The sequence below is a fragment of the Periplaneta americana genome, chromosome 2 (genome assembly GCF_040183065.1).
Source record: "Periplaneta americana isolate PAMFEO1 chromosome 2, P.americana_PAMFEO1_priV1, whole genome shotgun sequence".
Taxonomy (NCBI): domain Eukaryota; kingdom Metazoa; phylum Arthropoda; class Insecta; order Blattodea; family Blattidae; genus Periplaneta; species Periplaneta americana.
In genome coordinates, this window is record NC_091118.1 from 19,349,166 (window position 1) to 19,368,784 (window position 19,619).

General features: G+C 35.6%; 1 protein-coding gene across 1 annotated transcript; it reads left to right on the top strand.

Annotated features, from left to right (window-relative positions):
* Positions 1-289: 289 nt before the first annotated feature.
* On the top strand, positions 290-12,278 carry LOC138715016 (uncharacterized). The gene is made up of 7 exons (XM_069847408.1): positions 290-423; positions 2,810-3,138; positions 3,218-3,373; positions 5,477-5,568; positions 6,287-6,421; positions 9,605-9,681; positions 11,746-12,278. Exons 1-7 carry the CDS (start codon positions 314-316, stop codon positions 11,888-11,890), a joined length of 1,044 nt encoding a protein of 347 aa, XP_069703509.1. The 5' UTR covers positions 290-313; the 3' UTR covers positions 11,891-12,278.
* Positions 12,279-19,619: the final 7,341 nt, after the last annotated feature.

Here is a 19,619-nt window from a genome sequence, read left to right on the forward strand (position 1 = left end):
ATGTTGACTGATTTCTAAGGTTTACACCAATGAGGATACAATTTATGTGTTGGCAACACTGCTTCCAGTTGATTTACGTATTAGGGTATTATTGCCGAACAACGAGTTAGCATCTAACTCGTTGTTGCCGAACTATGAGTAAAGAGATAATAGAATACGAAACTGCGGTCAACACCATCTTACGGCTGGGGGATCAAATAAGATGATCAGCGCCCGACGTCGTAGGTGGTGAACCTTAGAACTACGTGAGAACCCGATTTCTCCACTTGCTGATTACGTATACGATCAACAGCGTTATGAGAGAGAAGGCAAGATGGCTGCCAATAAGCTGAAGATTCGAGGAAGATGCATTGTTCCTGGATGCAAGAGTATTAAGATTGTGGGAGGGAAGCATTTTTTCACTTTTCCTCATGAACCTATGAGGTAAGCTTTAGTATTATCATTGTGTCCTGTGTAGCGTAAGCCTTACACTTCTCAGGAAACAATAGGTTAGATGAGCTTAATCATTTAAAATTAAAATTGTGGGAGTAAAAAATTGGATGGTTCCGAATTTCAGTCAAACTGTAATGAAATCTGAAATAGATATTGACGAAAAAAGAGAATCGTCAGCCTTCTTTTATTATGGCAGTGCTTTTGAATCCCGTTGTACTTGCATGCGTGCAAGGGACCGCTAAAGTTTACCATTGCTTAATAATTTAACTTGTACCCAATATCTGTTGCTGCTACCAGTTTTCCTATGATCACTCACAAGTAATGCGAATTATTAGACATCTCGGTCTCTTAAAATAACACAGATGCAGTAGATAAGTTATTATTTTTGGCTAAATCGGCAGGGAAGTTATCCCCACTCTCGCCACACAACAGCTGGTCTCTCCCGGTGGCTCATTGCCTAGCCACTAGCCAGCCATAATTAAGTAAATGTGCATTCGACGTATGTAGCATAACACAAAACACAACAAACCAAAATGAAATGTGCGGGAAGCCAAATGTGCGTTCGACACACTCACGTATTTGGCATAACACAACACTCACCAGTGTTATGAACGTAACACCAGTGCTGTCATGGTAATTTTTCTCTTGGCCATACGCCCCACCCCTTGTTATTTCCTCTTAAAATATATTTTATTCTCCTCTCGCTATCTATCCGACTGTCATTTAATGATGTTTTTGATATTAAAGAAGAAGTAAAGAAATAGTTTTGCTCTACGTTTTAATTGTACAACGGAACAAGTACACAATACCAGAGCGGCGAATATTTCGAATACCGCCAGTCATGACGTCATCTTATTTACTCGGAAATAAAACCAAATTACACTCTTCTCTTTTTCTCCTACTACTCTCCTTCTCCTCTATCTGTCATATCTTATCAGTTTGTCACCTATTTTATATCACTCACAATGTCACTAATTTTACACATTACTTATATTTAAGACATTAAACCGACTACAATTGATAGCCTATTATATTTTTAAATTACTTACCTTTCCTAAGCGGGATTCGATCCTCCAATGTCCAACTCGACATACTAGTAGCACAGTCTACTATATACAGTCGCGAAGCTCAATACGTAGTAACTATGCAAACATTAGGTAGTTGCTCACCTAGGATCGCTAATATCGCCTCATTACGGGCAGTGGAAAATAGTACCGTCACAGTCTATTGTTTCTAGTACCCTCAAAACTCAAGCTTCGTTACTGTATATAGGCTTAGTAGACTGTAGAGACACTAGAATAATGTGAAATATACACAACACACTAGAACAATATGAAATATACAGACACACGAAAAAACACCCCAACGATATTCTCAACACACAACTCAATTTCAAAACATATACACTCTTTGACTCTACACTACGAACGTACCCTCACAGGAAACAAGAGGCGCCAACATCAACAACAACCAGTTCTGAAGATACCCAAAGTATGTCGAAACATGTTAACAAGGTATGTTAATATTTAACACAAGAAAGTCTCATCATACATATTCCGAAGTGATACAGTGTTAAAAGTTGTGTAATCAAGATGTCTAATTTTGTTTTGTAGATGGTGCTTTCAGTTCTACTTTTGTTCACTAGGTGACACCCCACCCTGACCCCTACTTCCACTCTTTCCCGCTAGAGTATCTGGTGAACTTGTGGGGGAAATATTATATATTTATTAATTTGTCCTACAGAATAATATCTGTAATATTGACAATTAATATTTGAGGAGAAAAATTCGCTCCGGCGCTGGGGATCAAACCCGGGTCCTTGGTTCTACGTACCAAGTATTCTTGTAATATTGACAATTAATATTTGAGGAGAAAAATTCGCTTTGGCGCCGGGGATCAAACCCGGGTCCTTGGTTCTACGTATTTTTCTCCTCAAATATTAATTGTCAGTATTACAGATATTATTCTGTAGGACAAATTAATAAATCTATAATATTCTCATAGCTGCAGAGCATATGTCTGTACAGATTACTGTGCACTTAACTGCGAAATCCCGGTCAAATAAGTCACTCAATTGAGTGCGCTCCTAATATAATGGCAGTTGACATTGGACATATATGTCAACATATATGCCTAACTTGGAGTCAGGCCACAAAGGGAAACATTGAAGGAGGAGGATTCGGTCCAGTGCTGTGGATTGAATTCGGCGTAGCTCAGTGGTCAGAGCACTTGGTACGTAGAACCAAGGACCCGGGTTCGATCTCCAGCGCTGGAACGAATATTTCTCCTCAAATATTAATAGTGGGGGAAAGGTGGAGGGGATGGTGGGCGGAGCTTCTACGATGTTCTTTAAGATTTTCCCTCCATTGCTTTTCAGGTGTTGGAAGTGGATCAGATTTTGTGGGCTAGAGGACCGCTATCGAGTTGCCTCAGAGGTCAAACAAGGCTTGAAAATCTGTATGGACCACTTCATAGAGTCTGACTATTATAGGTCTGCACATACAGTCAGACTTAAGCACACTGCAGTACCCACTCTCCATGCCAATGGAATAGTGATGCCATTCAACCCTAAAATCCAGAGCCCACCACCTAGCCCAGCTGTGCCTCGAGTAACCTTATCACCGGAGACTACCCTAACTTTCAGGCATGACAAGAATTTGCGGACGTATGCTAGGAGGGCGAAGATTGGCTCTTCTGCTCCTGTAGGTAATTAGTACACTAGCAATGTTTTTATGTCATTCATGTTTAAAATTTCCGATTTAATCATTCCTTTCTTTATTTTCAGATACGCCTAGTCTCATAGGTTTACAAGCTGCAAATGAGCAGGCTGCAGGCTTGGCAGCTATGCCTCAAACAATTCCGTCTCCTATGGGTACTGCAGCTTCAAACATTAGTGCTGCGACGACATATGCCGGGACGAATAAAGATGCATGCCAACAAGGTAATTATTTCACTTTGTCATGTTTATGGGTTTCAAGTAATGCCTTAGTTTCTCATTAGCTGTTCTTACATTACATGTTTCAAAATACATAATTAATTGGTTTTTTTTTTTGGTAATTATTATAGGCTAGGCAATAATATGATTGGTGATTGGCCGAACTTTTCAGTTTTCAATTTTTTTGCTTGATGGCTGTTGGTTAGACCAGCGAATAGGGATTATAAAGAATGGACACTGAGCGAATTTTCCTGTGTTTTGTTTCTCTGTGCGCCAGCGTATAGTTCCACTTTCAAGCGCTAGAGGTTAGTGTAATCGAGCACATGCTAAGATAATAATTGAGAATAGAGTTGAGACACAGGATCCAAACATCGCCTACCTTATTGCATAATCCAGTAACGCTTTGCTTCAAATAAATTCAAGTTAACAGCTTTTCCTTATTTCTCAGTGACAAACTAGTTGTAATAATAATATTTTATATTTCAGATATCATAAATTATATTATAAAATAATATAATACATTATAATATTAAGTACCGAATTCGTTTAATATTTGTATATAATATAATATAGGTATATGGTTTTACTTCTCATAAGAGTTTTGTTTTTCCATTTTCAGCGCTATCAAATCATTACATATTTTAATTGTTGTTGGGGTCAATGCCTCAACTCTCATTATAAAGAAACTCTAGAGTCTAGACATTACAGTTAATGACGGATTTATTATTTTATGGATCTAATTTATTTTATTTGAGTACATAATGTACCTAGATGTATTAATTGTATGTGTTATATTTCCACTGTGCCGACTGCTAGCTGGTGTGATGTCAGCACCAACTCTAGGGAGAAAGCAGAATCTGACGCTTTAGCTGGCTTGAAGGTCATTGAAATCAGTCCAGCTACATCAAAGGTACCAACGCGAAGTGTCCATTCTTTATAATCCCTATTCGCTGGTGAGACTGTCAAATACATACTCGATTCTTTTTCAGGCTGAAAATTTGATGAATGTTTCTAATATCTATAATATAAATTAAGCTTTTCGAAGTAACATATGCCTAGAGTGAAAGAAAAACGTTCAAGGCTAGAATCTTTTCTTTTTAAGAAACATGATCTCTTATGCTATGTAACAAAACCGAATTGTAACTCATGATTTCTCAATATACTCGTCTGAACTGTCATTAGTAAATGTTTAGCGTTATAATAAATACTGTATATACTGATATCTAATATTCAGTGAAGTTAAAATGTAAGCTAGTCCTAAGATTCTATATAATAAGAGTTTAATATTATATATTGTGTAGTTTACTGTACGGTAGATACCCCTCTTAAGAATGTGCAGATCCAGATTGTTGTTCTTTGATCCAGGGCACAAATCCAAGAACAAACTTAGCGGCAGTGGCAAACTTTAGCGGTCCTGGTACCTGTCTTACTATTGTGCTGAAAGTTTTGGTCCAATGTAATTTGACTGTAGTAAAGCTACTGTAAATTAGTTCTTGGATTTGTGCTCTTGTATCATAGCATTGCCCTCCCCGAATGGTTTGGTTCAGTGCAATTTATTTTACTGTAATGAAGCTAAAGTTTTTTACGATAGGATTCTGAATCTCATCCGTGAAATACTCATCTTCCAACTTATAATCATAAAGAAAAACAGAAAACAACGTCATATGTGACGTAATAAACATTCATACCAACGAAACTATAGGTATGGAATAATATACTAGTCCACACTGTGGAGTAATGGTCAGCGCTTCTGGCCGTGAAACCAGGTGGCCCGGGTTCGAATCCCAGTTGGGACAAGTTACCTGGTTGAGGTTTTTTTCGGGGTTTTCCCTCAACCCAATACGAGCAAATGCTGGGTAACTTTCGGTGCTGGACCCCGGACTCATTTCACCAGCATTATCACCTTCATTCCATTTAGACGCTAAATAACCTAGATGTTGATAAAGCGTCGTAAAATAACACAATAAAATAAATAAAATAAAAATAATATACTAGACCCAATCATTACTCCTATTATTCTTAATAAGTGTTACAAACAATAACCAATTGTGAAACAAGTAATGTATTCAGTTTAGCTATGTAAAAATGAACTGGTGTATTTGTTTTCAGATGTTATGAATATGTTTAAAGTAAAGGAAGAGCTCGACCCTTTAGCTGCAAAGAATGAAGTAAATGCAGATAATGGAGAATCTCTGTTAACTGTAAGCATTTATGCTATGTGTAATATGTAAATTCGTTCTTTTTTGAAGAATCCTTATTCTTCCTTTGATAACTGATTAATAACGTAATATAATTTACTTGGGTAATTCTAGAGAATAACTAAGCCAAAAGAGGTACTATTCTTTTTCTTTGACAATTGCATACATCGAATAGTGTAAAGTACTAAGGCTAAGGACGTGGTTTTACTTTCCCGCACCCAATACTAACCACAAAATAATCTAGAATTATTCACCTGTTGTACATAGTCAATAGATGTATTGCTGCCATAATGACACATGCTTATGAGACAGCACTTAAGTTTGCTTAAGAGGTCCAGGGCACATTTCTGACCAGTGAGTGTTTGGGGGCCTGGACTGCACCAACAAGAAAATATTTTTAGTACCAGTGGAAATAGAGATTATTGTCGATAATGGTCATATTTCAACATAATTCACGATCGTGTTTTACATTTAAATGGTAATTTTTTTGCTCGTGAGGTTTAATGTGGACGATGTGGCGGCAATACATCCATTCATTATTATATACAACAGGTAAATAGTTCTATGCTATTCTTAGGAAATTATTGGGTATCTGAAAGTAAACCCACATACTTAGTATTCTTTACTGTTAGTAGTACGCAATTATTGAAGAAGAAATTATGCCTCCTTTGATTTGGTTCTGTAGGATTGCTTTTACTTATTCTTTATATTTGTCACACAGGGAAGGAATTTCTTGGAAATGGACATAAATAAGATCAAAATGGAATCCTCTGACCTGAATGAAGATAACTTACTAGGAGTAGAGTGTGGGGAAAATTACCTTTCTTTATTACGAACATTGAAGTCTGAAGTTGAGGTGAGTCAATCGTTAAGCAAAGGAGGGCTTATTTGTTAGTCATAATCATAATTTAAAAATCAGCACTGAAGTGAATCCAAAACATTAATTTCCGCATTCTTTCATTCCCTGATGGTAGAACTTACATATTGCTGTAAATTGTATGATATAGGCCTATATATCTTCCTTTTGATATGGTGTAAAAAATAAATATATCGCAGCATAAATAAATTCATGCACAAATAAAGAAAGTATACCTGAATGCATTTCTGAATAAATGTATTGAACGTTTAAAAGTGATTTTTTAATTTGTTTACAATATAATGGCTGAAATATTAATACATTACCAACATAATACTTTTTATTCATTAGTCAGACATGCAGAAGTTGCAGAAGATCGGTATTTACTGCATAGAAAATATTTGAAAACAGGAATAACCACCCGGAGACAATTTTTCAGTAAGGTATCTTAAAAGTTTAGAACAAGATTTATGTGATCATATTATTCATAAAAACATAAAAATTCATCATAGTTGTAACTACGAACATGAAAAATACTTTATAATTTACTTGCCGACATTGAGTCTCCTCATACTGTCCCTGGTTTTCCAGTGCTTTTTTTGAGTGCATTAATATACATACTGTATAATACAGTATGAAAGTCCATTGCTGTGGAGTAATGGTTAGCACATCTGACCGTGAAACTAGCAGGCCTGGATTCAAATTCTGGTTGGAACAAGTTACTGTTTAAGGTTTTTCCGTGATTTTCTTTCAACCCATTAAAAGCAAATGCTGGGTAACTTTCGACGGTGACCCTGAACTCATCTCATTGGCAATATCAGTTTCATATCACTCAGATGCTAAATAACCATAGCAGTTGATAAAGTGTCGTAAAATAACCAACTAAAAAAACTTTGTAAAACTAATTAATGGCAGTCCTGTTACAGTTTTGTTTCTCAGGCATTTGTCCTGACTCTTACAATAAAATTCAGTTTATAGTATAGATTTCCAATACATTCGTAATAGTCTTCATATCAAATGTAGTCTACTCCTGTAATCTCTACTATGTCTGAAACATTTTTCATTACCCTAATTAGACATTATAATAACACGAAAACAAGACTTCTATCGTTTTGTTAATATGTTTCATCAATCCAAAATTTTTAACTTGAGTTTGTCTCACCCTAACTATGAATAGAAATTTATCCAATTTTACAGTTTTGCATAACCTGTTTGTAAGCTATTTTATTGTTTAGTTTTAGAACTTTCTCTTCTACAAATAATAATTTTCTGACTACATTTAACTAAGTAAGTCGTTTTACATAAAAAACTATTTTCATTTGCTCGATGGTATTTTCATATTGCAGAAGGAATTATAACGTGAAAACTTTCGGTTATTGCTTCAATTTTTGCAGATTCAATAGGAAGATAAGCTAGTGGCTGAAAAGTTTAATCTGGAACTGGATTTCTTTTGAGAAAATTCAAATTTTCGATCATTCTTGACATTTGGCTGTAAATTTTGATAATTTTCTTTGTGTTTCATTCTATAGTATAATTGATTAATTTTTTTGTACATTTTCAGTATTTACAGTATTGACATAAGAAGGTGCAGAAATGATGTAAATGTGATATTTGGAGAAATTGTTAGAAAAATAATAAACCATGTAGCCTATTTTCTTAATACTCTAAAATAGGCCTGCACAAGGTTTGCGCTCTCCAAGCCGGCTCACAGCTCATGAGCGGAATGCAGATATTAGCTGCACTCTGTATAAGGGTGGACTGGAAGAAGGGGTGATCTCGTACAAAATATACACAAATGGAAGTACTATTACGAGTGCTTATGAAATGAATTCCCGTTCAGTGTTTGCTAAACTGTCTTGGACTATTATTAATGAATAAAGAAATATTTATTTTACAGAAGTAATAGAAATTCTATAGCTACTTATATGTACAATATCATTTTGTTATATTTTTATTTATCAGTACATCAGAACGAGGTTTTATGCTGTTGGCAGCTGAAAGGAACAGTAGCCTACTGATCATAATGAAACATCAGTTAAAGATGTTCGATGTCTGCCTTTATTAAAGTTGATTATAGAAAACAGTTGCTCACAAATATAAATGTTGAGCCAAACATAGCAATCATTTTCACAGCCAGCCTGTGTAGTCGTGGATATTATTGCTAATGTTTATTCTTGTAAAACTCAACCAGGCTAGTAGTATTATTCAAACGATCTTTAGCCCTTAGGTCACATTGAAGATCAATAAGTTCGAGCTGTAAATCGTTAAATGTTATGTTCCATCATTTAGATTCCTCCATACTGGACTGTAGCAGTAGGTAAGCAACGTGAAACAGTTACTGAGAATAGGCCTACACACTGCACTCCACTAGATAACTGAGTGGTCGTTTCCCTCTCCTCTACCTATAGCAAGTCTATGTTATTCTGACGTATCTTCCTCTCCGTTTCGGCGAGCGGTAAATACTGCTCTACCGCTCCGAAGGAGCGCGCGTGCTCGTTGAGTGCTGTTTGTGCAGGCCTGCTCTAAAAGATAAATGATTGGTTAAATGGCAAACTTACTAGTGTTAAATTATATAACCACGTGTGGCTTACAACTGTTTCGGTGTATCCTTCACACCATTATCAGAGCCTCTAGTACACCTACACTAGTAAGTTTGCCATTTAATCAATCATTTATATTTAAGTGTTAAAAGTACTGTATGCAAGATTCAAGATGGACTGTAAAAAAATAACTGCGACATATGCCAATATGGCCACTTTGATGGAGTAATGTTATACTGTAATTGTTTTACGTGTCCTTGAGTAGTGTGAACCTGAGGTCAGTAGTGTACATCTTCCTTAGTTTTCATTCCCAGGACACCTTAGGCTGGGCGCAGATCAGTACAGCCAAACTACTTATTTGAAATAATGTTGTATGATAATATTCCCTCAGTAACTTGTTATTTTATTACATTTTTTATATTAATACATGATACGAATGATCTTCAGGTCCTCATGAAGTACACCCCCCCCCCCCACACACACACACACACACACACACACGCACGCACGCACGCACACAGATGAAGAGTGTTCTTGTGCAAAGAGCACTGGTCTAGACCATGCAGCTACCACAGGGATAAATATTGTCTTGGCTTTGTCTGTAATAAGTTCGGTATATGTTAACAGCATTTTTATTCTCCAGGAAGAGTCACATATTCTGTTGTCTGTGAAAGAGGAGCCAGTAGAAGAGGAGATGACAGAGGATGAATACTTGAATAGGTGAGCATGGAGCATACTAGTATGTTTGCTTACTTTGTAATACCTTTCTTCAAAAGTAATGCTGCACTGTTATACATAACCTGCAGCACAAAAGAAATTCCCAAGTATATGACACATGTGAAACATTGTCTTATAACTGGGTCGTCTAGTAACAAAGCCAGCTACATGCATTTTATAAAATTTTACAAGAGAAACAAAAAACTAATTTTAACAATGTGTTTTCTATAAACAGTTTCATTACTTTAGCACCATAAAGTTACGACACAGACAAAGATATGCTGGAAGCTTGAATTTGCTAATTAATGGATGAGTTTAATATAGTCAATACTTAACAGTAAGGATTACATTAAATCTTTACAACAAGAGATAACATTTATACATAATGACAAACATTTTCGCCAAATGGATTGGCATCTTCAGGTCAAGTAAAACGTGTTAACATAAATGAACACTTGAACTTATCTGGTTAAAAATAATCGTTAAAAATTAAAATGTTATGATAGGAATCAAATAATCCAGAGTCGTGCTGCCGTTCCTATGGACTCAAGCCAACCTCTTCTTAACCTCCTGGCATTATTCTTTTATCCATACTCAGCAGAACAACCGTCCTATTTTGTAGCATCTTTCATCTTGAATACTATAATAAAATGAAATTACCCAAATATAGACTATGTTCCAAAAGTCATTGCGGGTGGGGTTTCATATGATTACATCTATTAATCATAACCTGATACATTGAACATGAATTCAATTAAAAAGCAACTCGCATAATTTTTTCCACATGTGTATTGAAGTTCTATGTGGGCTTTATTGGTGACTGTGCAAATGTTTAAACACTGCTACACCCAGTGAACATTATTAATAATAATAATAATAATAATAATAATAATAATAAATCCAAAGTTGTTATTACAGAGAGAGTGGAAGTCATTACTTCAATTCTGCGCCATTGTAATTCCTTTTTAAGAAATTCCTTAACAATGCTGGCATAGTGTGGAGGAAAGACTTCTTGCTGAAAAATCAATATGGAGATGGTAAATGACTGTTTCATATATTTGCCATCAGTTACTGCAGTTATTCTTCTTCATTTCCCTTCTCTCTCACAAATTTCCCATCAATTGGAATATTACTGGCACAAGGATTTGGGAACCATTCCAACAGTTCATTCACTGTTTCAAGTGTTGAGTGTTGTTAATATGAACACTAGACTGTAAGATCTCCCAGCTAGGTCCAATGGACCAACAGCAGGTGTGGTCCTCCAGACATTCTGGGGGTTGTGTGTGAATGAAATAGCCACCAAAACGTTAAAATATGGTGTTCACTTAAATCGGCTACAACTTGCCATTTTCAATATTGGAGTGCAAGAGGTCAAATGACTTTATTGTCAAACACCTGGCATTAGAAAACAACAACCTTTTCGGAACGGTACCTGCAATACTAGAAGAGGTCTTGTCTTCCCCCTTCGTCACATACTTCTATCAATACATTGCTTCCTATATATGTCAAGATATCTGGATTATTTAATTTTACCACCTGTTTTAATGGCACATTATTTGATTCCCATCATAACATTTTAATTTTTAACGATTGTTTTTAACCAGATAAGTTCAAGTGTTCATTTATGTTAACATGTTTTACTTGATCTGAAGATGCCAATCCATTTGGCGAAAACGTTTGTCATTATGTATAAATGTTATCTCTTGTTGTAACATAAAGATTTAATGTATTCCTTACTGTTAAGTATTGACCGTATTAAACTCATCCATTAATTGATATTGTACTTAACGGACCAACATGCCTTTAAAATTGAATTTGCTAGCTTTCTGATTTTTTATGTGAAGCACATTTTTTATTTGGATGTAACTGACTTTGAACCCACCTGTTTTTGCATTGATAGAATGTAATTGTGCACAAAATGTCAAAATGTCTTTCAGTGTACTTCCTAAATTATAAATTTGAGATTTACAAAATATATGGGAAGTAACATGACGTGAGGTTATGTGCGTAGTTATGGTGAACTGTCGCAGACTTCAGTTATATGACCGCAATTCTATGGATTTACAGGGCTCTTCATCCTCTTTTTCAAGAACTTATCAGGGATCAAGATATTGACGCATGTGAGTCCACAGAACATGCCAGCATGGTCGTAAATGAACAGGACATAAGGACTCTGAATTCAGCGATAACATATCAACCAAGTGTGAGCTGAAGTGCAAATATTGCGACAAATATTTCAGTGAACAAACACATCTGAAGCGACATATGTGCATTCATGTTGGTGAGAGACATTTTAAATGCGACATTTGTGGTTGGAGTTGTCAAAGAAAACATGATTTTGAACGACACAAAGGAATTCATACTGGATTGAAACCTTTCAAATGTAAAATATGTGACAAAGGTTTTTCACAACCCTTGTACCGTCAGAGACATGAAACTATCCACTCAGATGACAAGCCTTTTAAATGTATAATAAAATTTGTGGTAAAGTGTTTTCATACAATTTTTATCTGGAAAATCATTCATTTTGTCACAGAGATGATAATCCTTTCAAGTGCAAATTTTGTGGTAAAACTTTTGGATATTTGCACCTTCTTCAAAATCACGAACGAATGTATACAGGTGATAAGCCTTTCAATTTGATTTGAAAAATTTGTGGTAAGAGCTTTCCACTTATCGCTTATCTTCTAGTTCACTCTTCAGTTCACAGAGATTACAGACCTTTCAAATGCAAAATTTGTGCTAAGAGTTTCATACGACCTCATTATCTACGAGCCCATTTATCAACTCACAGCAATGACAAACCTTTTAACTGCGAAATATGTGGTAGGAGTTTTGCAAGATTAGGTTATCTTCGAACACACTTGCGAATTCACACAGACAATAAACAAGTAGGAAAGGAATGTCTATAGAGTTTTGAAATGTTTTTTTTTTTTTTTAATCCAATGCCACCAGGTTGTCTTTTCGACATTTCTGGTCTTCTCTCCTGGCCGTGGCTTAGTTGTAACCCACTTCTGAGGTTGGAGCGCCTGGAAGGCGGAGTTACATTACCCCGATGATGTGATAGGATGATTATGATAATGTGGTGCCAGGAGAGGTCTTAAATCTAAACTTAACCTAAATTCCAGACCATGGACGAACACAGGAATAATACCCGAGTTTTGAAATGTACGAGGGCTCTGTTTTCTTTGGGCTGCTGATCCGGAGTTGCGTTCGGGCTTGGGTTGGATCCTCCTTTGGTCTTTGGTTTCTTCCGAGGTTTTCCACAGCCATGGGACTGAAGCCGGATGGTCTATGGTGAGTCTATGGCATCAACCCCTTTGATTTGATTACCTGGTTAGGTTTTTCCGAGGTTTCCTCAACCAAAAGGCAAATGCCAGGTAATATTTTGGCGAATCCTCGGACATCACCTCTTCTCACTACATCTCGCCAAAATATTGTAAAACATTGCACAAAATTGTAAAAATTGTAGAAAATTACTAAATTGTAAAACTATAAAAATTTGTAAAAATTGTAATTGTAATATTGTAAAATTTTGACTTGTTCCACGTCTTAAAGCTTCATTGCTCATGTAAGATCTATGAAATAAAATAAATGAATGAATGAACCTCCGATGATCCATAAAAAAAGACAAATGTAAATAACAAAATGAATTTATTACCAAAATTTATGTACAAACATAGTTACTTTTCTTTATAAACACCGTGAAGATTGAGGCGTTTGTCTTATCTGTGGACGAGCTTTCCAATCCTCCCTTCATAAAATGTTACTGCCAGTGAGTTGAAATGGCCTTAACGTTGGTTTGAAGCTCCTAATTAGTCTGAAACCTCTGCCCTCATAGCCACTTTTTCAAGTTCAGGGAAGAGGTGAAAGACACTCAGCACTAAGTCGGGGCTATACACGGGTGTGTCCAGTCACAATTGGTTTTAAAAAATCTTCACCTTGAGCCTCATAACGGGTCAGGAATATCAGCGCTAATGCCATTTGATGACCTTTGTAGTCATCATACAACATCTTTGAAACCCATTGAGAGCACAGTTTTTTGTAGTGTAGATGTTCTGTTATGATCATATAAACAGATGATCTTGAAACTTCAGAAAATTCCACTCACAACTCACTTATGGTAAACCTCCGTTTTTCTCGAACCACTTGGTCAACTCGTTGAACAATGTCTTCTATTGCGACGGACTTGCGTCCTTGCCCCCCTTCATTACGAACATCGGTTTGGAATACTTTAAATTTCCTACACCATTCACGCACAACACCATCACTCATAAAGTTTTCGCTTTACTTGGCTCATTCTTCAATGAATTTCCACTGCACTATTCCCTTCTGCTTGAGGAAACCAAATTACACTGTGCAACTCGCACTTGGCAGGAGAATCAATCGTAGCAGCCATGTTTATGTGCCTGCAACTCAGCTCAAAATGGCATAATGACGTTGGAAGTGGCAGAGGTTATAGTGGAGGAGATATGCAGTCGCCCTCAAGCATCCCTGCATCCTACCACTCGATTGGCTGTTTACCGGCATGATCACAGGTTGAAAAAAAAAAACCGCCCTCGTACTTTTACCTGGTACCAGCAGGCACAGGCGTCAAACATCCAGTCAGTGAAATCAATCTGTGTGGAAAGGCAGAAATAATTGCAGAACAGCTGAACATGGACAATTTCGTTGCATTCAATAGCTGGACTAGCATGACCTAGTACAATAGAACCTCGACTTTCCATCCCCTGGTTATCTGTTTTGCAGATTAGCTATTTCATTTTTTTTAATAAACAGACAATATATAAGATCCATAAATCATCCAAAGAAAAAGCTAATATCAACGAACACAGCAGTACAAATGTATTACTCAATTGAAATATTGAATTTTTTTTTTTTTTAATCCAATGCCACCAGGTTGTCTTTTCGACATTTCTGGTCTTCTCTCCTGGCCGTGGCTTAGTTGTAACCCACTTCTGAGGTTGGGGCGCCTGGAAGGTGGAGTTACATTACCCCGATGATGTGATAGGATGATTATGATAATGTGGTGCCAGGAGAGGTCTTAAATCTAAACTTAACCTAAATTCCAGACCATGGACGAACACTGGAGTAATCACATAAAATATGTTGCCAACTTCAAACTTAAAGTCAGTTTTATATTGTTGACTTGTAGCCTACTTCAAAATGGAAATAACGGCAGTAATAGTCAAATATATTTTCCCTGGACCAAAAATATAATACAAACTGACTAAAATCACATCAGTAGTAACACACTGTTTAAGTTTTTTTTATTTAATTTTTTTAATTTGGTAGCATTTAATGCTTATCGAATATCGAATGCTAAAAACGCTAATCGAACCATTACTTCCGCTGACCTTTTTTTGTATATAATGTGTGATGGATGGCCCCTATAATGCATCTGTTCCCAAAGCAATATGTTTTATTTGTTTAAAAAATCTTTAATATAACTATTCAGCTTTCAGCAATAAATATACTTTCGCAGTTTTGAGTAACAAAAACTACGATGTATTTTCGTTATAGGATAGCTATAAGCAACAAATAGTTTTCTAATTTCACTACATTTTGAAAAAATAAATATATTACAACATTAAAATATCATATTGATTTCATTTTTAACATTCCGTAACTTGCAACAAGTTTATTATTAATATTGTGGCATATGTGACAAGAAATACCTTAACTGGTATTTTCCTAGTACCCAGTACTCGTTACATAGACCTGGAGTAATTTAAGCTTATTAATCAAATAAATGATTCTACTTACTGTTTTTTATATGCTCACCTGTACAGTATGTAATTTCTATTGATTGTGATTTGGTCTATCACAGCACGTGAATTAGCACGTGAATATTGTTTACTCTGGTTAATAACACAATATGTTTGTGTTAAGAACCGAAACTAGGTATCATGCTGTATCGATAGAGTACTACCAATATTCGAAATCATATAGGTCACGAAGCCAATAGATTATGGTTAATTAATTTTTTTGTATTACAAAAAACAGCTTTTGGAAGTACAAGTCCATAATAAGAAAAATAATGATAGTCATTCTCTTTTTCGAATTCAGCAGAATCTTATATCGGTTTTTAGACTTCCACAGTGACTGTTATCAGAATTAGACATTTAGGTATTCCACCGTTTTCTGGAATTTTACATTTCAGTGTTTAAGAATTACTTACGAATTCCATCATCAGAGCAGATAGATAAGAAGGTTTTATTAGTGGAGATGAGTTTCTAGACGTAAGAAATTCAATAAAAGCAGTTCTCAGTATATAAATCTTTGGCTACTTCTCTTTAATTTCTTAATATCCAGTACATTAACTAGGACTACATTTTGTGTACTAAGTCATCATTAGCCCTGGAATCAGCTGACTGTTGCTGTGTTTCCTGAAGCAGGAGGAGGATACCATTTACCCAGACATTCTTCACGTGAGGAAACTAAAAATGATCATCAATAGAAAACTTAATACAGCCAAAGTGCAAAGGAAAGTAACAGGCTTTTAAAAGCAGCTCATGATTATTGCTTAATTAAAAATAAGGTCTCACGAAAATATTTACATAATAGAAAACGAAACAATAAACTCTTTAATAAAATTAATAATTAAACAACAAATCTCATCACAGTTACATTAGCATGTGTTGTAAAGTTACATTAAACTATGGCATAACTTGGCGAGATGAGGCTGATGATTTGTCATAGGTTATTACCACCTGATATTCGCCTTGGAAGAAACTGGAATCGAACCCACACTCAAGTATAGTTCTGGATTAGCAGGCAAACACGACTTTCTACCGTACTACGCAGGTGACTAATTCTGCAGTTCACACAGAAAAATAATATCATTCCCATGAAGATAAAATGATCAAATTGCATTTATTAAGTTTATTGAGAGGGTGTGCAAAAATAGCAAATTTAAAATGATATGAGATTAAGATATCAAATAATATTTTAATTAAAAAAAACTGTGTTGGTACTTTGTACGTTTTGAGACCTGAAGGATCCATATATATATCGTCGCTGTCAAGTCAAAACCTGCTATGTGGAGAAATTGTGGATTTTAAGATTTTGGTACCACATAACAGGTTATTTAATTTTTTTTATTGGGTTATTTTACGACGCTGTATCAACATTTAGGTTATTTAGCATCTGAATGGTATGAAAGTGATAATGCCGGTGAAATGAGTCCGGGGTCCAGCACCGAAAGTTACCCAGCATTTGCTCGAATTGGGTTGAGGGAAAACCCCGGAGAAAACCTCAACCAGGTAACTTGCCCCAACCGGGATTCGAACCCTGGCCACCTGGTTTCGCAGCCAGACACGCTGACCGTTACTCCACAGGTGTAGACAGTTATTTAATCCTGCATAGTTTCACATATCAATTATGTAGCGAAAGTCGATCATAAGGGCGTAAATCACGATTCCCACATCTGCTATGTGTTTGCATGTAAAAAAAAATCTGCTATGTGAAAATGTCCACATAGCATATTCGTATATGCGCTGGTTGTTGAAAGCGTACATCTGCCATGTGGATTGACCTTCCACATAGCAGATTTTTCTTCATGCCTACTACGTTTCTATTAAACTTCTTGATGCTATGTGAGATTAAGAATTTGATTTTGCTCTGTTAAAGCTATAATTGAGCATGTTGCCAGACTGAGGGAATAATTCCATAGAGTGCCAAAAGTGAGAAAGATATTTTAAAAAATAAAGTGTGCAAATGTAGGGATCTTCGAGACAGGTCTTTTAATGTAAAATTGTATTCATTATGTTTGAAGCGTTTTGCGTTTCATATCGTATATTAACCGAGACTGACACATAAATTAAATCCTTTTTTTATACTTGTTGCTTGTGAAGGACCGTAACTGTGTCCCAAATATCTGAGTAGGATGTACAATAACTTTCCATAAAGGTAAGGAATACAGTTAAACAATACAACAGGAATTATAATGAATAGTAACCAATACATCTGCTGCAACTCAGTAAGTTATTACTCCTTAAATCTGTAGGAGCTTCAATAATGTACAGGGGTGTTTCAAGAGCTAAATACATGGTGGAAAAGTGTTTGAAATAGCGTTTAAAGGGTGAATTATAGTCCAGTACGCTTATTAATTTGTTTATGAAGGACATTGAAAGCTATTTAATTTTATACAGTATCCATTTATAGCATCTGATCTTAAAATCGTGCTTTTAGCGTAAAACAAAAGCTTCAAATAAAAAGCGCTTTTATGTAAAAGATCAAAGTGAGTACTCTGTATTTCTACCATATTTCGGAAGGAAAACTTGTAAGATATGACGAGGATAATTGTAGTGAAGCATCATCATCAGCTGTTCGAGTCATTGGTCAAGATTTGTTGTTACTGACTGGAATATAGATTTTCCTTTTCTCTTGGAATCACTTCCTAAGCTTTCACAATGTGCATTAATTACAGAAAGAGTAAATCAAGAAAAGAGTGATATGCTACCTGCTAGTTCTTTCGGTCAAATTGGAAGTGAAAGGATGAATGAGAATCTGAAATCCAAATAGCATTAGATAACGTAAACGAAGGGGAAGAGTCGCCAAGAACTATTTTAAATTTATATAGCTTTTTGCTTGATTAACTGGCTGCAATGGAAAGCAACAGGAATAGAAGAGAGAGAGAAAATACAGATTCTGATTTCAGCATTGATGAAGAAAATGTCAATTATACAACAGGCGAAAAAAATTCATCGTGACAGAGATTAATCTACTAATTGGAGACAATGACAATGAGAATAATGTGTCAGCCAGTGAAGAAATCTCTACCAAAGAAAATGAACTTCCAGTGAATGGTCCAGAATTCTTATCCGAAAAAAATTATAAGCAGAAAACAAAGCAATTTAAAGGATGGCTAGTAAGATGTTAAGAACAGGAGGAAAAGAGTATAAGGGGAAGAATGCTTGAAAGACAATGAGTTGCGAAAAGCAAAATTTGAAGAATTCGGGAATATGAAATCATGGGATACAAAACATGTACTTGTAATGGGGCCAACCTTATAAAATGAGATAGAGGAAGGCGATAATGGTGAAGTAGGAAAACCCACGACTGTTTTATGCACAATAAAGATTGCATCAAGATGACATTTTGTAGAAATATTTTTTTCTGAATACTCTTGATCTGAGTAGAGATATTTTCAGAAGATGGATAAATGATGTGCTGGTGCAAGCAGATGAAGATGATGATCAAGGCAAGAACAGTGACAATGAAGAAGAATAAAGAAAAGTCAAAGTCAGTTCTGAAATGTTTGAAAGTACTACTTAAAGTATCAAGTCATTACTGTAGAAATAATGCTAGCAGAATCTATATTGAAGGTACCTTTTCTTCATAATTCCACATGCACAAGGTATATAAGGAATGGTATAAAGGAAATGAGGAAGGAAATATTGCTTCTAGGAATACATTCGTATAAAATTTGATGATCTCAATACATGAACCACGTAAAGATTAATGCGATAAATGTTTTTAGTATAAAGTAGGAGGTGTAAGTGAAAAACAATATCTCCAATATACAGGAAGAAGTCGAAAAAACAGAGAAGCAAAACAAAAAGCTAAAAGTTATGCCAGTGCCAAGAAATTGGTCATTACCATGGATCTCCAAAGTGTACTTCTTTGTCCAAAACTATTAATTTCTAGAATTTATTATTCTCAGAAAATGCAGGCTCATGATTTTACGATTTATTTTCTTAATGATTGGGAAGTATTTTTGTATGTCTAACATGAGAGGGAAGAAGATGTCGCCTCAAATGAGTTTTTTTCATGCATAACTCATGTCATCAGTAACCTAGATGAAAAATATGAAGAAATAGTGTTAATTTCTGATGGATGCAGCTACCAGAATCAAAACAAGGTGCTATCAAGTGAGCTGTCAAACCTTCAATGAAAGAAAATCTTAATTGAACGACTTGTACTGGACTCTGGCCATA

Excerpts from the sequence above, each read along its gene's own strand:
- LOC138715016 (XM_069847408.1), top strand. The coding sequence starts at position 314 with ATGGCTGCCAATAAGCTGAAGATTCGAGGAAGATGCATTGTTCCTGGA. Across the intron at positions 3,139-3,217 it reads TGGCTCTTCTGCTCCTGTAG|ATACGCCTAGTCTCATAGGT; the intron begins GTAATTAGTACA and ends CTTTATTTTCAG. Across the intron at positions 3,374-5,476 it reads TAAAGATGCATGCCAACAAG|ATGTTATGAATATGTTTAAA; the intron begins GTAATTATTTCA and ends ATTTGTTTTCAG.